The sequence below is a fragment of the Etheostoma spectabile genome, chromosome 8, assembly GCF_008692095.1.
Source record: "Etheostoma spectabile isolate EspeVRDwgs_2016 chromosome 8, UIUC_Espe_1.0, whole genome shotgun sequence".
Classification (NCBI taxonomy): domain Eukaryota; kingdom Metazoa; phylum Chordata; class Actinopteri; order Perciformes; family Percidae; genus Etheostoma; species Etheostoma spectabile.
Genome location: NC_045740.1, coordinates 6,414,822 through 6,427,549, shown reverse-complemented (window position 1 = coordinate 6,427,549; position 12,728 = coordinate 6,414,822). Strand labels below are relative to the sequence as shown.

The 12,728-nt window shown below is 38.7% G+C and overlaps 1 protein-coding gene and 1 long non-coding RNA gene across 3 annotated transcripts in view; one reads left to right on the top strand and one right to left on the bottom strand.

Annotated features, from left to right (window-relative positions):
* Positions 1 to 12,728, bottom strand: part of LOC116694336 (mucin-5AC) — a 28,906-nt gene that overhangs the window by 14,000 nt on the left and 2,178 nt on the right. The window contains exons 8-28 of the mRNA XM_032524040.1: positions 12,185 to 12,302; positions 11,967 to 12,105; positions 11,748 to 11,852; positions 11,539 to 11,608; positions 11,277 to 11,414; positions 11,019 to 11,183; positions 10,841 to 10,935; positions 10,591 to 10,717; positions 10,241 to 10,496; positions 9,493 to 9,542; positions 9,271 to 9,376; positions 9,019 to 9,165; positions 8,768 to 8,906; positions 8,583 to 8,690; positions 8,315 to 8,494; positions 7,986 to 8,225; positions 7,718 to 7,874; positions 7,387 to 7,515; positions 7,039 to 7,189; positions 5,172 to 5,215; positions 3,386 to 5,047 (exon numbers count right to left, since the gene is read on the bottom strand). Of these exons, the coding sequence (XP_032379931.1) occupies positions 3,386 to 5,047; positions 5,172 to 5,215; positions 7,039 to 7,189; positions 7,387 to 7,515; positions 7,718 to 7,874; positions 7,986 to 8,225; positions 8,315 to 8,494; positions 8,583 to 8,690; positions 8,768 to 8,906; positions 9,019 to 9,165; positions 9,271 to 9,376; positions 9,493 to 9,542; positions 10,241 to 10,496; positions 10,591 to 10,717; positions 10,841 to 10,935; positions 11,019 to 11,183; positions 11,277 to 11,414; positions 11,539 to 11,608; positions 11,748 to 11,852; positions 11,967 to 12,105; positions 12,185 to 12,302 (4,326 nt within the window). The remainder of the gene's footprint in view (positions 1 to 3,385; positions 5,048 to 5,171; positions 5,216 to 7,038; positions 7,190 to 7,386; positions 7,516 to 7,717; positions 7,875 to 7,985; positions 8,226 to 8,314; positions 8,495 to 8,582; positions 8,691 to 8,767; positions 8,907 to 9,018; positions 9,166 to 9,270; positions 9,377 to 9,492; positions 9,543 to 10,240; positions 10,497 to 10,590; positions 10,718 to 10,840; positions 10,936 to 11,018; positions 11,184 to 11,276; positions 11,415 to 11,538; positions 11,609 to 11,747; positions 11,853 to 11,966; positions 12,106 to 12,184; positions 12,303 to 12,728) is intronic.
* On the top strand, positions 343 to 2,898 carry LOC116694352 (uncharacterized). 2 transcript variants are annotated; one of them, XR_004333126.1, is made up of 3 exons: positions 343 to 371; positions 2,691 to 2,717; positions 2,817 to 2,898. It is a non-coding gene; the product is annotated as an uncharacterized LOC116694352 (long non-coding RNA). The 2 variants fall into 2 exon arrangements; XR_004333125.1 differs by lacking the exon at positions 343 to 371 and adding an exon at positions 2,303 to 2,321.

Genomic DNA, 12,728 nt, shown 5'->3' with positions numbered 1-12,728 from the left:
TGTTGTCATGGTAGGTTTTTCTGTGACTGTTGTTGTTGTGGTAGGTTTTTTGGTGACTTTTGTTGTTGTGGTAGGTTTTTCTGTGACTATTGTTTTTGTTGTAGGTTTTTCTGTGACTGTAGTTGTTGTGGTACGTTGTCCTGTGACTTTTGTTGTGATGGGTTTTTCTGTTGCTGCTGTGGTAAGTTGTTCTGTGACTGTTGTCGTGGTATGTTCTTCTGTGACTGTTGTGGTAGGTTTTTCTGTGACTGTTGTCGTGATAGGCTTTTCTGTGACTATTGTGGTTGCACTCGTCACAACATGTTCTCCTGTTGATGGTGATATTGTTGTAACCACTCCATTTGTTACTACAAAATGTGTTGTTGCGGTAGGTTTTTCTGTGGCTGTTGTATTGGTAGGTTTTTCTGTGACTGTTGTCGTGGTATGTTCTTCTGAGACTGTTGTGGTAGGTTTTTCTGTGACTGTTGTCGTGATAGGCTTTTCTGTGACTGTTGTTGTTGTGGTTGGTTTTTCTGTGACTGTTGTTTTTGTTGTAGGTTTTTCTGTGACTGTTGTCGTGGAATGTACTTCTGTGGGTGTTGTGGTAGATTTTTCTGTGGCTATTGTTGTGATAGGTTTTTTTGTGGCTGTTGTTGTGGTACGTTCTTCTGTGACTATTGTGGTAGGTTTTTGTGTGACATTTGTTTTTGTTGTAGGTTTTTGTGTGACTGTTATTTTTGTGGTAGGTTCTCCTGTGACTTTTGTTGTGGGTTGTTCTTCTGTGAGTGTTGGTGTAGGTTTTTCTGTGGCTATTGTTGTGATAGGTTTTTCTATGGTGGTTGTCGTGGTAGTTACTCCTGTGGCTATTGTGGTAGGTTTTTCTGTGTTTGTTGTTGTTGTTGTTACTCCTGTTGCTGTTGTGGTAGGTTTTTCTGTGACGGTTGTTGTAGCAGGTTTTTCTGTGACTGTTGTAGTGGCAGGTTTTTCTGTGACTGTTGTCGTGGCAGGTTTTTCTGTGACTGTTGTCGTGGTAGGTTTTTCTGTGACTGTTGTCGTGGTAGGTTTTCTGGACCTCCTATCCTTTCCCCCTGCGTCATTTCTTCTCTTTCTACCCTACTCTTCACGCTACGTCTCCTTTCGTGTAGGTTGTGCTGTGACTGTTTTCGTGAGTATGTCTTTTCCTGTGACTGTTGTATGTGGGTTTTCTGTGACTGTTGTTGTAGCAGTTTTTCTGTGCGTTGTATGGTATGGTGTTTTCTGGACGTTGTTGTACGTTTTTTTCTGTGACTGTTGGTGGTTGGTTTTCTGTGACTGTGTGTGGTAGGTTTTTCTGTGACTGTTGTCGTGGTAGGTTTTCTGTGACTGTTGTCGTGATAGGCTTTTCTGTGACTGTTGTTGTGGTTGGTTTTTCTGTGCCTGTTGTTTTTTGTTGTAGGTTTTTCTGTGACGCTGTCGTGGTAGGTTTTTCTGTGACTGTTTGTCGTGGTAGTTTTTTCTTTACTGTTGTTGTAAGGCTTTTCTGTGATTGTTGTTAGCAGTGTTTTTCTTTGACTGTTGTATTGGTAGGTTTTTCTGTACTGCTGTTGTTGTAGCAGGTGTTCCTGTGACTGTTGGTGGTATGTTTTCTGTGACGTTGTCGGTGTAGGTTTTTCTGTGACTGTTGTCGTGGTAGGTTTTTTCTGTGACTGTTGTCGTGATAGGCTTTTTCTGTGACTGGTGTTGTTGTGTTGGTTTTCTGTGACTGTGTGTTTGTTGTTGTAGGTTTTTCGTGACTGTTGTTGTGGTATGTTCTTCTGTGACTGTTGTGGTAGGTTTCTGTGACTGTTGTCGTGGATAGGTTTTTTCTGTGACTGTTTGTGATAGGCTTTTCGGTGCTGTTTTGGTTTGTTTTTCTTTGACTGTTGTTTTTTTTTGTAGGTTTTTCTGTGACTGTTGTTGTGAATGTTCTCCCGTGACTGTTATTGTGGTACGTTCTTCCGTGACTATTGTGGTAGGTTTTTCTGTGGTGGTTGTTGTTGTAGTTACTCCTGTGCTATTGGGTAGGTTTTTCTGTGTTTTGTTGTTGTTGTTGTTACTCCTGTTGTCTGTTTTGGTAGGTTTTTTCTTGACGGTTTGTTTGTAGCGTTTTTCTGTGACTGTTGTAGTGGTGGTTTTTCTGTGACTGTTGTTGTGGTAGTTTTTTCTGTGACTCTTGTCGTGGTAGGGGTTTCTGTCGCTGTTGTCGTGGTAGGTTTTTCTGCAACTGTTGTCTTGATGGCGTTTTCTGTGACTTTTTTGTGTAGCGGTTTTTCTTGTGACTGTTGTAGTGGTAGGTTTTTTTTCTGTGACTGTTGTTGTGGTAGGTTTTTCCTGTGACTCTTGTCGTGGTATTTTTTCTGTGCTGTTGTCGTGTAGGTTTTTCTGAACTGTTGTTCGTGATGTTTTCTGTGACTTTTTGTTGTAGCAGGTTTTTCTGTGACTGTTGTAGTGTTGTTTTCTGTGACTGTGAATGGTAGGTTTTTCTGTGACTGTTGTCGTGGTAAGTTTTTCTGTGACTGTTGTCGTGGTAGGTTTTTCTGTGACTGTTGTCGTGATAGGCTTTTTTGTGACTGTTGTTGTGGTTGGTTTTTCTGTGACTGTTGTTTTTGTTGTAGGTTTTTCTGTGACTATTGTTGTGGTATGTTCTCCCGTGACTGTTGTTGTGGTACGTTCTTCTGTGACTATTGTGGTAGGTTTTTCTGTGACGGTTGTTGTGGTAGGTTTTTCTGTCGTGGTTGTTGTGGTAGTTACTCCTGTGGCTATTGTGGTAGGTTTTTCTGTGTTTGTTGTTGTTGTTACTCCTGTTGCTGTTGTGGTAGGTTTTTCTGTGACGGTTGTTGTAGTAGGTTTTTCTGTGACTGTTGTCGTGGTAGGTTTTTCTGTGACTGTTGTCGTGGAAGGTTCTTCTGTGACTGTTGTTGTGATAGGCTTTTCTGTGACTGTTGTTGTGGTTGTTTTTTCTGTGACTGTTGTTTTTGTTGTAGGTTTTTCTGTGACTGTTGTTGTGGTATGTTTTCCCGTGACTGTTGTCGTGGTAGGTTTTTCTGTGACTGTTGTCGTGGTAGGTTTTTCTGTGACTGTTGTCGTGATAGGCTTTTCTGTTGTTGTGGTAGTTACTGCTTTGGCTATTGTGGTAGGTTCTTCTGTTGTTGTTGTTGTTGTTGTTTGTTGTTGTTGTAGTTACTCCTGTGGTTGTTGTGGTAGGTTTTTCTGTGGTTGTTGTTGTGGTATGGTTTTCCTTGGCATTGTGGTAGGTTCTTCGTGTGACTGTTGTCGTGATAGGCTTTTTCTGTTGTTGTGGTATGTTACTATACTGCTTTGGCTATTGTGGTAGGTTCTTCTGTTGTTGTTGTTGTTGTTGTTGTTGTTGTTGTTGTAGTTACTCCTGTGGTTGTTGTGGTAGGTTTTTCTGTGGTTGTTGTTGTGGTATGGTTTTCCTTGGCAATTGTGGTAGGTTCTTCTGTGACTGTTGTTGTGGGTGATGTTTTTGTTGTTGCTGAGGTGGTTGATCTAGCCATGCAACATTTCACTCGTATTTCATAGTCATAACAAATAGGAGGTATTTGGTCTTTGTTATGACAGATCAGTCCATTTGTTGAGTTGCATGTTACCTTTTGATCAAGTTCGTTCAAAGATATATCCTTGTATTGTGTTGCTCTACATTCTATTTCCAGAGGTTTTATGCAAACACTCAGATCTATATCAGTAATTCTTTCAATGGGTTCATAGTCTCCATCATCTTCAAAATGAGGATAATGATCGTTTTTCCAATTTGACCACTTACAATCAGCCGGTATTTGAGTAGATGTTCCTGTGACTGTTGTTGTGGTAGGTTTTTCTGTGGTTGTTGTTGTAGGTTTTCCTGTAACTATTGTCGTAGGTTTTTCTGTGACGGATGTTGTTGTGGTAGGTTTTTCTGTGACTGTTGTGGTTGCAATTGTAACCACATGTTTTCCTGTTGATGGGGATATTGTTGTAACCACTTCATTTGTTACAACAAAATGGGTTGTTGCGATAGGTTTTTCTGTGACTGTTGTTGTGGTATGTTTTCCTGTGACTGTTGTTGTGGGATGTTCTTCTGTGACTGTTGTGGTAGGTTTTTCTGTGACTGTTGTTGTGGTAGGCTTTTCTGTGACTGTGGTTTTTTTTGTAAGTTTTTCTGTAACTGTTGTGGTACGTTCTTCTGTGACTATTGTGGTAGGTTTTTCTGTGAATGTTGTTGTAGAGGTAGGTTTTTCTGTGGCTATTGTTGTGGTAAGGTTGTCTATGACAGATGTTGTAGGTTTTTCTGTTGCTGTTGTTATGGTAGTTGTTTCTGTGACTGTTATTGTGGTAGGTTTTTCTTTGACTGTTGTTTTTGTAGTAGGTTTTTCTGTGACTGTTGTTGTGGTAAGTTCTCTTGTGGCTGTTATGGTAGTTGTTTCTTTGACTGTTGTTGTGGTAGGTTCTCCTGTAGCTGTTGTAGTAGGTTTTTCTGTGATGGTTGTAGTGGCATGTTCTTCTGTGACTGTTGTTGTAGGTTTTTCTGTGGCTGTTGTGGTAGGTGTTTCCATGACTGTTGTTTTTGTTGTAGGTTTTTGTGTAACTGCTGTTGTTGTGGTAGGTTCTCCTGTTGCTGTTGTGATAGGTTTTTCTGTGATGGTTGTCGTGGTACGTTCTTCTGTGACTATTGTTGTGGTAGGTGTTTCTGTGACTTTTGGTGTGGTAGGTTTTTCTGTGGTTGTTGTGGTAGGTTTTTCTGCGACTGTTGTTGTTGTGGTAGGTTTTTCTGTGACTGTTGTTGTTGTAGGTTCTCCTGTGATTGTTGTGGTGGTAGGTTTTTCTGTGACTGTTATAGTAGGTATTTCCGTCACTGTTATGGTAGATGTTTCAAAAACAAAGACTGTTGTTGTTGATGTTGGTGCCTGGGTGGAAGTGCAAGTCTTCATGATTCTGGTAATATTTCCATTTTCCCCACAAAAAGCTGTGATGCAGGTTCCATCTCCATCATTTGTGTCATAGACTGTATCTCCATACTTGTAAGTGTTTCCTCTATATAAACAGGTGCAAGCTGCAAAATGAATAATTATATAAGTATTATATAGATCTTTATTGTTTTAATAGATTATTACTGTTGTTTTTTCATTTAATCTACATGTATTTAAATTAATAACAGAAATGCATAGCCTGCTTACCTTGGATGTCATAGCTGCACTTAACCTTTGTTGAAGAACAATAACTAAAGGCAAATAAAAGAATAAAAGTTTAAAAAATTCATGAACGTATAGTGTACAGTGTTGGACTTGGGCATGGCATGGAACATAGCATTGCACCAGTGAACGTATATTTTTCTGGGGGCAAGAGTGTAACTGGGAGTCCTCCCCCCAAAAAATGTTTTCTATTTGAATCCCATTTCTCGCATTGCTATATAAGTTTAGGGACTATGATGATGCAAAATCCAGAAATAATTAATTAAGCTGTTGATTGTAATGATACATTTTTTCAGAAAAAGTAGTGCTAAACTGTATTTACAAAGAAGATGTCTTACTTTCTTTATTGTTAAAAATAAGGGCAGATCACTGGGACTAACACATTTGAAAGTATGGGTGACACAAACTAGATATTGAAAAGTGGGGGGATATGTCCCTCCTGTCCTAAGTGGAAACTTGGTCACTTTATTTCACAAAGGCACACTTATATAAACCCTGTTAATTAATTTTTACATTCTTAAACCAGCTGACATGTGGTCTTGCCAGCAAGAGAGACTAAAAGTAACAGGTGATTCCTACCTAGCATCTTTTATCCATTATAGCTAGCCCACAGGCAATATCTTTTCTATCTGCAGTCTCTGGAGTGATGTGCACTGTCAAGGGACAATAACACTCTGTTGTTCTACTAGTCCATTAGATTGTAACTAGATCTACTAGTTACTACTAGTTTTGTGCACCAAGCACCAGATTGTTGCAAAATGACCACAGAAACCTCTGTGCTAAAGCACACATTACAGTTATCCTATGCTTAAATACTATACAGTTTTTACTGCAGTGTGAATCAACAGGGATGTTGGATATTGACACAGTTCCAATTTCAACTTCCTTTTCTTCTAATAACTCTCTCAGGACCGTCTGTTCCTGCATTCTTGTATGGCCCTTTTGTCTCCACTCCGCATTGTTTTAAGATTCTGACCAAACGACCAGCAGTAGCTTTACATTAAAATACGGGCAAATGTGTGGCTGTGATGAACAAAATGATGTGATGGATATTGTTAACTGTTAACTTTATAGTGGTGTTCCCAGAAACAAAAGAGTGTTATTTTGAAAATCATAATTTATTTGTTGATGATGATGTTTAGGTTGCAATATGAAGGTTGAACACACAGTATGTAACTTCTGCCACTAGGTGTCTCTCAACTAAAATAATAACAAAAGTTGGACTTAAATGACACAGTGAAGTAGGATCATGGGAGTTGTTGTTTTCATCTGACGTGATTCAGGCAGAAATAATGTTCACTGGATTACTGTGTTGCAAAATGGCCAGCAATTAATTAAAAAAAATGTGCTTTGCGGCTGAAAAAATGCTGTATGACTGTTACTGAGTATAATTGTCTCACATTGTATCACATACAATAACTCTCTAACGTCTCACCTCATGTATCATCATGTGTTTCCCTGGCAGTTAAATCAACTAGAGGGGTTAAAGGTTACATGACGCCATTGACAGGCAACGAAAAGTAACGGGCCTATCTTAAGAAAGATTGGAGATTATTCAAGGTAGAACATTGTTGGACACATTTGTGATAATGTCAGTACACAACTCCTGGGGTGTCTGGCCACAAATCTACCAACAATTCAGTCTGCACACCTCTGACACAGTGGGGAAGGCACACATATCTGATCTGTGCTGCTACATAAATATATACTGTATAAAGGACAGTTTTTCAGCAATTAAATAGTTTTCACTTCATAATATACGTAAACCACTTCAGGCTTTGTAAAAACAATTTTAAGGTTATTATTAACTTTTGCACCAACTGAAGCATTAATAAGATGTAAAGGGACCTACCAGTTTTGACAATTTTCTCTTGGAAGGATAACCACACCTTCTTTATAATGATTCCCTTCGTTATCATAGCAGCCACATTCCTCCAGTGACACACACTTCATGGTATCTTCTTCCAAATAAGAGCGTTCAGATGGGCAACTTGGATAGCAGCCTTAAAAAGTTAAATGTTACTGTAAGTTGCAGAAAAAGCACAGATACAGACAGAAAGCGACATGTGCATAGTAAAAGTGAATGAAAAATCAATAACACAACAGTAAGCACAATGGGCTTTACTAGAAAACATGCATGGTCAACTCTCCAAATCTAACATTTAAAATACATACACTGTTACTGTAATTTCATTGGTACCTTCTAATGCTGGAATGTGATTATAGCATACTCCTGAGGGATTCCGGCATGTCTTCATGCATTTTTTCCCACAAGGCTCATAGTGCCATTCACACTTTCCATCAGGGTTGTAAAAATCACAGAACAGAGCTAATGACACAAAAGAAAGGACAATTGACAATATACAAGACCAGATCACTTAATCATGTATAAAATATTGATAATAAAATACAAGTCAGACTTTATTTTTTTAAAGTCTATACATTAAATGACAAAGGGGATGCTGACAGATGGTGATCACGATCATACATTGTATTTTTCATTCACAGAATGAAACAAATAACACACTCACGACATATTGTGGGAGTTCTCCATTTCACGCAAGCTCCGGCCTCATTACAGGCTGCTGCGTAGGCTGCTACAGCTGAGCAGAAACACTCACAATCTCCTCCTGTGTTGCAGGAACATGTGTCTGTCACACAGGCATCATAATAGTTTTTTGGATCCACCTTTTTGAAGGAAACCATTTTTAATGTAAGTAGAGGCTTAAGTATATTATGTTATAGAAAGAATATTATAGAAAGTCATTGAGAGAGAGTGAGATGGTTTTGTTTACTTACTTTTGAGTGGCAACCAGCAAATACTTGGCTGTTAATGATGCTACAGTGTTTCAATGCCCATGCCTGCCTGTGTGAGTACAGCATGCAGGGATTTTTTAATGTGTTTGCATTAGGGCAGGTAGGTGACACTTTCCAGCTGTTTCCAAACTCAAGGGCTTCAACCACAACTTCTTTGTTCCTGGTGGTAAAATCGTTCTTGATGTTTCCATCATAATTCCCACATAGACCACAGACTTTCCCCTGGGATATAATGAGATCTAGTTAATTTATAAAATGTCAACCTTGTCCACATGTATCTGAACACTTGTACACAGTATCTCCTTACCCACCTTGAATGTGGACTTGAGTTGGATCATGAGTGTTGTCTTCTTGTTCCAAATGAGAACAAGACCATTCTTTGCCTCAATGACGAGATATATGCCCATAGTGTGGACTTGATATGGTATGTCCACCCCTTTGCTTTGCTTGATAACTCTGACATTTTCCTCTGAAAGAACAATTTCATGGTTCTGAAAGAAACAAAACATGCTCATTTGTAAAACTGTTATTTTCAGCATTTAAAAAATAATTTTGAGTGCATAAAATATTGTTATGTACCCCTAAGTAGAGCTTGATAGCAGTTGAGCAAACGCTTCCAGTTGTTCCACATGGGATGCTCTCAGTCAGGACCCTAAAGGTGCCATTCATATCGTCCCCACAGTAGTCCTGCAAGATATTGATGTCAGTACTACAAGACTGACTTTTGACAAATCACGAAAACTAAATAAAAGTCTCTGCAATACCTTGGCGAAGACATAGCCACAGTCTCCATTAAAAGAGAATTTCTTATCATCAAAAGTGATGTAATGTCCTTCTCCATATATGGTACAGGTTCCATCACATTCACGAAGTGTACAATCCCATTTTCTCCTTTTGCAAGTGCTATGATTTAAAAAGGTGAAGTGATGGCAAGTTATATATAAAAATAAAAAAACACACACAATTGTGAAATGACAGAGAACTGCCTTGGTGTGGAAATAATTAAATGACTCACCAGGTATTGCAGTCCACAGTGACAGTCTGTCCAGAATTATAGTATTCTCCATTATATGTGCAGGGACAGTTCTCCTCTGTAATACAGCCTCCTTTACCATCAGACAGCTGGCCAGCAGGACATACACAGCCTGACATACACTGTGTAGAGATCTACAGTATACAGTGTAAAAGCAATGTATTTAACATGTCATCCTCTAGCTTTAGAAAACATGTGTAGAATGTTCAACAACAGTCATGAAACAGCGTGAATCTTACACATTCTGTGTCCAGTGTCTGGCAGCTTTTTTGGCACTCGGATCCTGTGTCACCTGGCTTTGCACTTGAGCAGTTGAAGAAAACCATTGGCTCGGTGCATGCTGATGACAATTATAGTGTGTTAAAAAGGAAACCACTGTATGCTTTGTGTTGCTCATACTGTGCTTTGCTATGTAAGGAAAACTATGATGAGCTACAGTAAGTGCTTTGTACTTACATTCACTTATTTGGATTCCTGTACATCTTAGTTCTCCACTATTACAGGAGCTGAAATGCATAGAAAGACACGCAAGTTTAATTCTCGCTAGTTTTTGCTGTTTGCAGGGGAGCTTTTGATTATTTCTGCGCATACTGAGCAAAAAGCAGTGTACAGTACACGTGCATGGTCTCTGATCTATCCAATTAACTGAATACTGTTTGCTGTGTGTTGAATTAAGGGATTAAACCAAAGCCTTGAGAGGAATCCCCTGCAGACTTTCCAGTCCTTCAAACGGGATATAAAAGTAAACAAAACGAAAATGCACTTTCCCATAACCCCTGTTAAGCTGTTGAATTGTGGCGCATGCTAGCTTCCATTTCTGCAATTAGCAGTGGAGACCCTCAAGAGGCCGCTATGATGTGCAAGGCAATCTACTTTTGGAAAACCGCACTTTAAAAATAATTTAAAAAAACACTGTGCCACATAAATTCTGCTTAAAAGTTCACCCACACGGGACCCACTAATAATAATTTTGTTCAGTTAAAAATAAATGCTCTAGGTGAGCCTTGATGGCCTGGGTGTTCATTGACAATGAACCACAATATTCACAGTTTGCATCCTGCTAGAGACTGCTGTTGCATGTCATTCTCTCTCCCTCACTCTTCTTGCTATTGTCAGGTGACAAATAAAAGTACAATATAACCAAAACTAATTATTGGAAAATATTGTTATGCTTTAATTTTACTGTAAATATTGAAATCCTCACCAGGTTTGTCCTTGGATGCTGATGACCTGCCCCGGGTGTACCAGTGTGTCTCCCACATGGCAGGAGCACTGTGAGGCTGACACACATTCACCCTTCTCATTCAGGTAGGTTCCTTCAGCACAGCCACAGCCATCAAGCGGGGTAAATTCAACCGCACATGTTAAGTCTGACTGACTAAGAGAGCGGCAGGTGCGACCACAGCTTGTCATTTGGTAGCCATACACAAAAGTAGATGGGCAGCCGGTCGTGTATTTCTCTTTTGAAAAGAAATAGGTTTCATTGGTGTTTAAATATTATAAACAAACACAGACTTTAATTATTTTACATTTAATAGTTTGGATTTAATTTACCGCATATGGTGTTTCTCCATCCATTAAGTAAGACACTTTCAGCAGCACATGCATGGACATAGGAATATATGGCAGCACACATGCACTCCTCACTGTTATCACAGGCACAGGTGTCATAAATACAAGACTGTGGAGAGAAGCAGCAACAAGCTAAATGGATAGTTGAAATGTTAAATTGTTGAATAAGTGAAATGACACAAATACATATACACATACATTAGAATGTATACAAAAAGAAATCACTGCTTACATCTTGATAGCGTTTTGGGTTTATTACAGAATGGCACTTAGCAAACATCCCTTTTGGGTCCGACAGCAAGGCACACCAATGTTTGGCATATTTCTCTACAAAAACAAATAAACATGTTTATCGGTAACATACTGTGAAGAGGGATTTTAAAATGCGGAGTACATTGTCTGTGACCTACCATTGTCTATGCTCAAAAGGCAGGGGTCCCCAAGTATGTTTGTCACATCGGAGCAGCTTGTCCTGGTCTTCCATGTGTTGACAAATGTCCCAGCCGTTCCCTCAATTAATCCATTTGTGGTTCTGAAGTCATCAGCTTGCACATCATTAAAATCTCCACAAATACCTGAATAAAGATTTTGATACTTAATAATTTATAAAAATAATCACTGCAAAAGGTGGATATTTTACACTTTAATCAAAAGAAGTAAACGCAAACCAGTGAGTTGTCCCTTATTGGAAACACTGGCTTTGATGTAGATCTGCATGATGGGTGAAAGCTGTATCTCAAGATCAAGCCCATAGTTGGTGTGGATAACAATAAAGAATGTCGATGGTTTGAAGATTGTAATGTCATCTGCGGGGAAGGAAAACGTTTTCACATTGAGTAGAGAGAATGTTTTAATTTGAGCAAACTAAAAAAATTAAATTGTGAATTCATTGTAAAATAAAAAACAACAAAAACAACAACAACCACTCACCCATGAAAAGAGGCAGCTGAGTGATCAGTTTGTTATACGAAACATGTCCGCTGGCTTCTACTACAATCATCTGCAGTAGGAAAAATGACAATATGCTAAAAACGTCAGGGTAAATCTAAACCTTTCCAACAGCTATTAAATGGAGAAAATCCTATAAATAACCTTTTTTTACTTTATTATGAGATAACCATAATATGTTGTAATTTTACCATGTATTTAGGCAGTAGTAGGGTGACTGCAGTCAGGCAAGTTGATTTATCTGATCTTTTACATGTGGCCAGGTCACCAAGGATACTGAAAGTCCCATTTGTTTCCTAAAGTCAAGAAGATAAAAAAGGCATATAAATTACAAACTTTTTGCTAATTACAAGTATTGTGTTTTTGTCTGTGAAGTAAATAATTTACTAATTTAAGTTTGAATACCTTACCTTGGAAAGAACATAAGAGCAGTCTCCATGGAAAGTATACGTTTTACCATCATAGGTGGAGACGTGGGAGCCACCCAGCAATGAGCAGACACCAGGACAGTCAATATCTTTACAGTGCCACTGACCCTGGGTACATGTGCTGTCAATAGAGTTCAGTCAGTTCAACTGGACAGATCATTGTTATTATTAACATTGTATTGAAAATAGTAAGTTATTACCAGTTTCGACATGCCCTTGAGTATGATTCCCCTGGCTTGTACGGCTTGCCATGGTGTAAGCAGGAGCATGTGTCAACAGCAACACACCCACTTTGTGTAATGTCGTCAAAGACAGTCCCTTTGGAGGAACAGAATTACATGATTAGTCTGGTCTGTAAAGTAAACTGCTATTAACATGCAAACCCCATTACTAATTGTGTACATTAATTACAGAACATACATGCTATTTGTCTCATTTTAACACATGTTAAAGAGATGTCAAAGCTTACAAATTTCGTACTAGATACGATCTTGAGTATCTCCACATATCTCCACATATCTTCATCCAAAATCAAAACCATGCTGCATTTGATCTAAGCACCACATTTAGATTTCATTGTCCATAGCATAATAACGTTCACCATTTACTTGCAGTACATTAGGCTACACCATTGTATACATTCACCTAACTGATCACAGCAAAAGCTACATCCAATGAAGCATTTCAACTAGAATAGTGTTAAGAGGACAAGGACAAATGTAATGAATGTGATAACCTCACTTT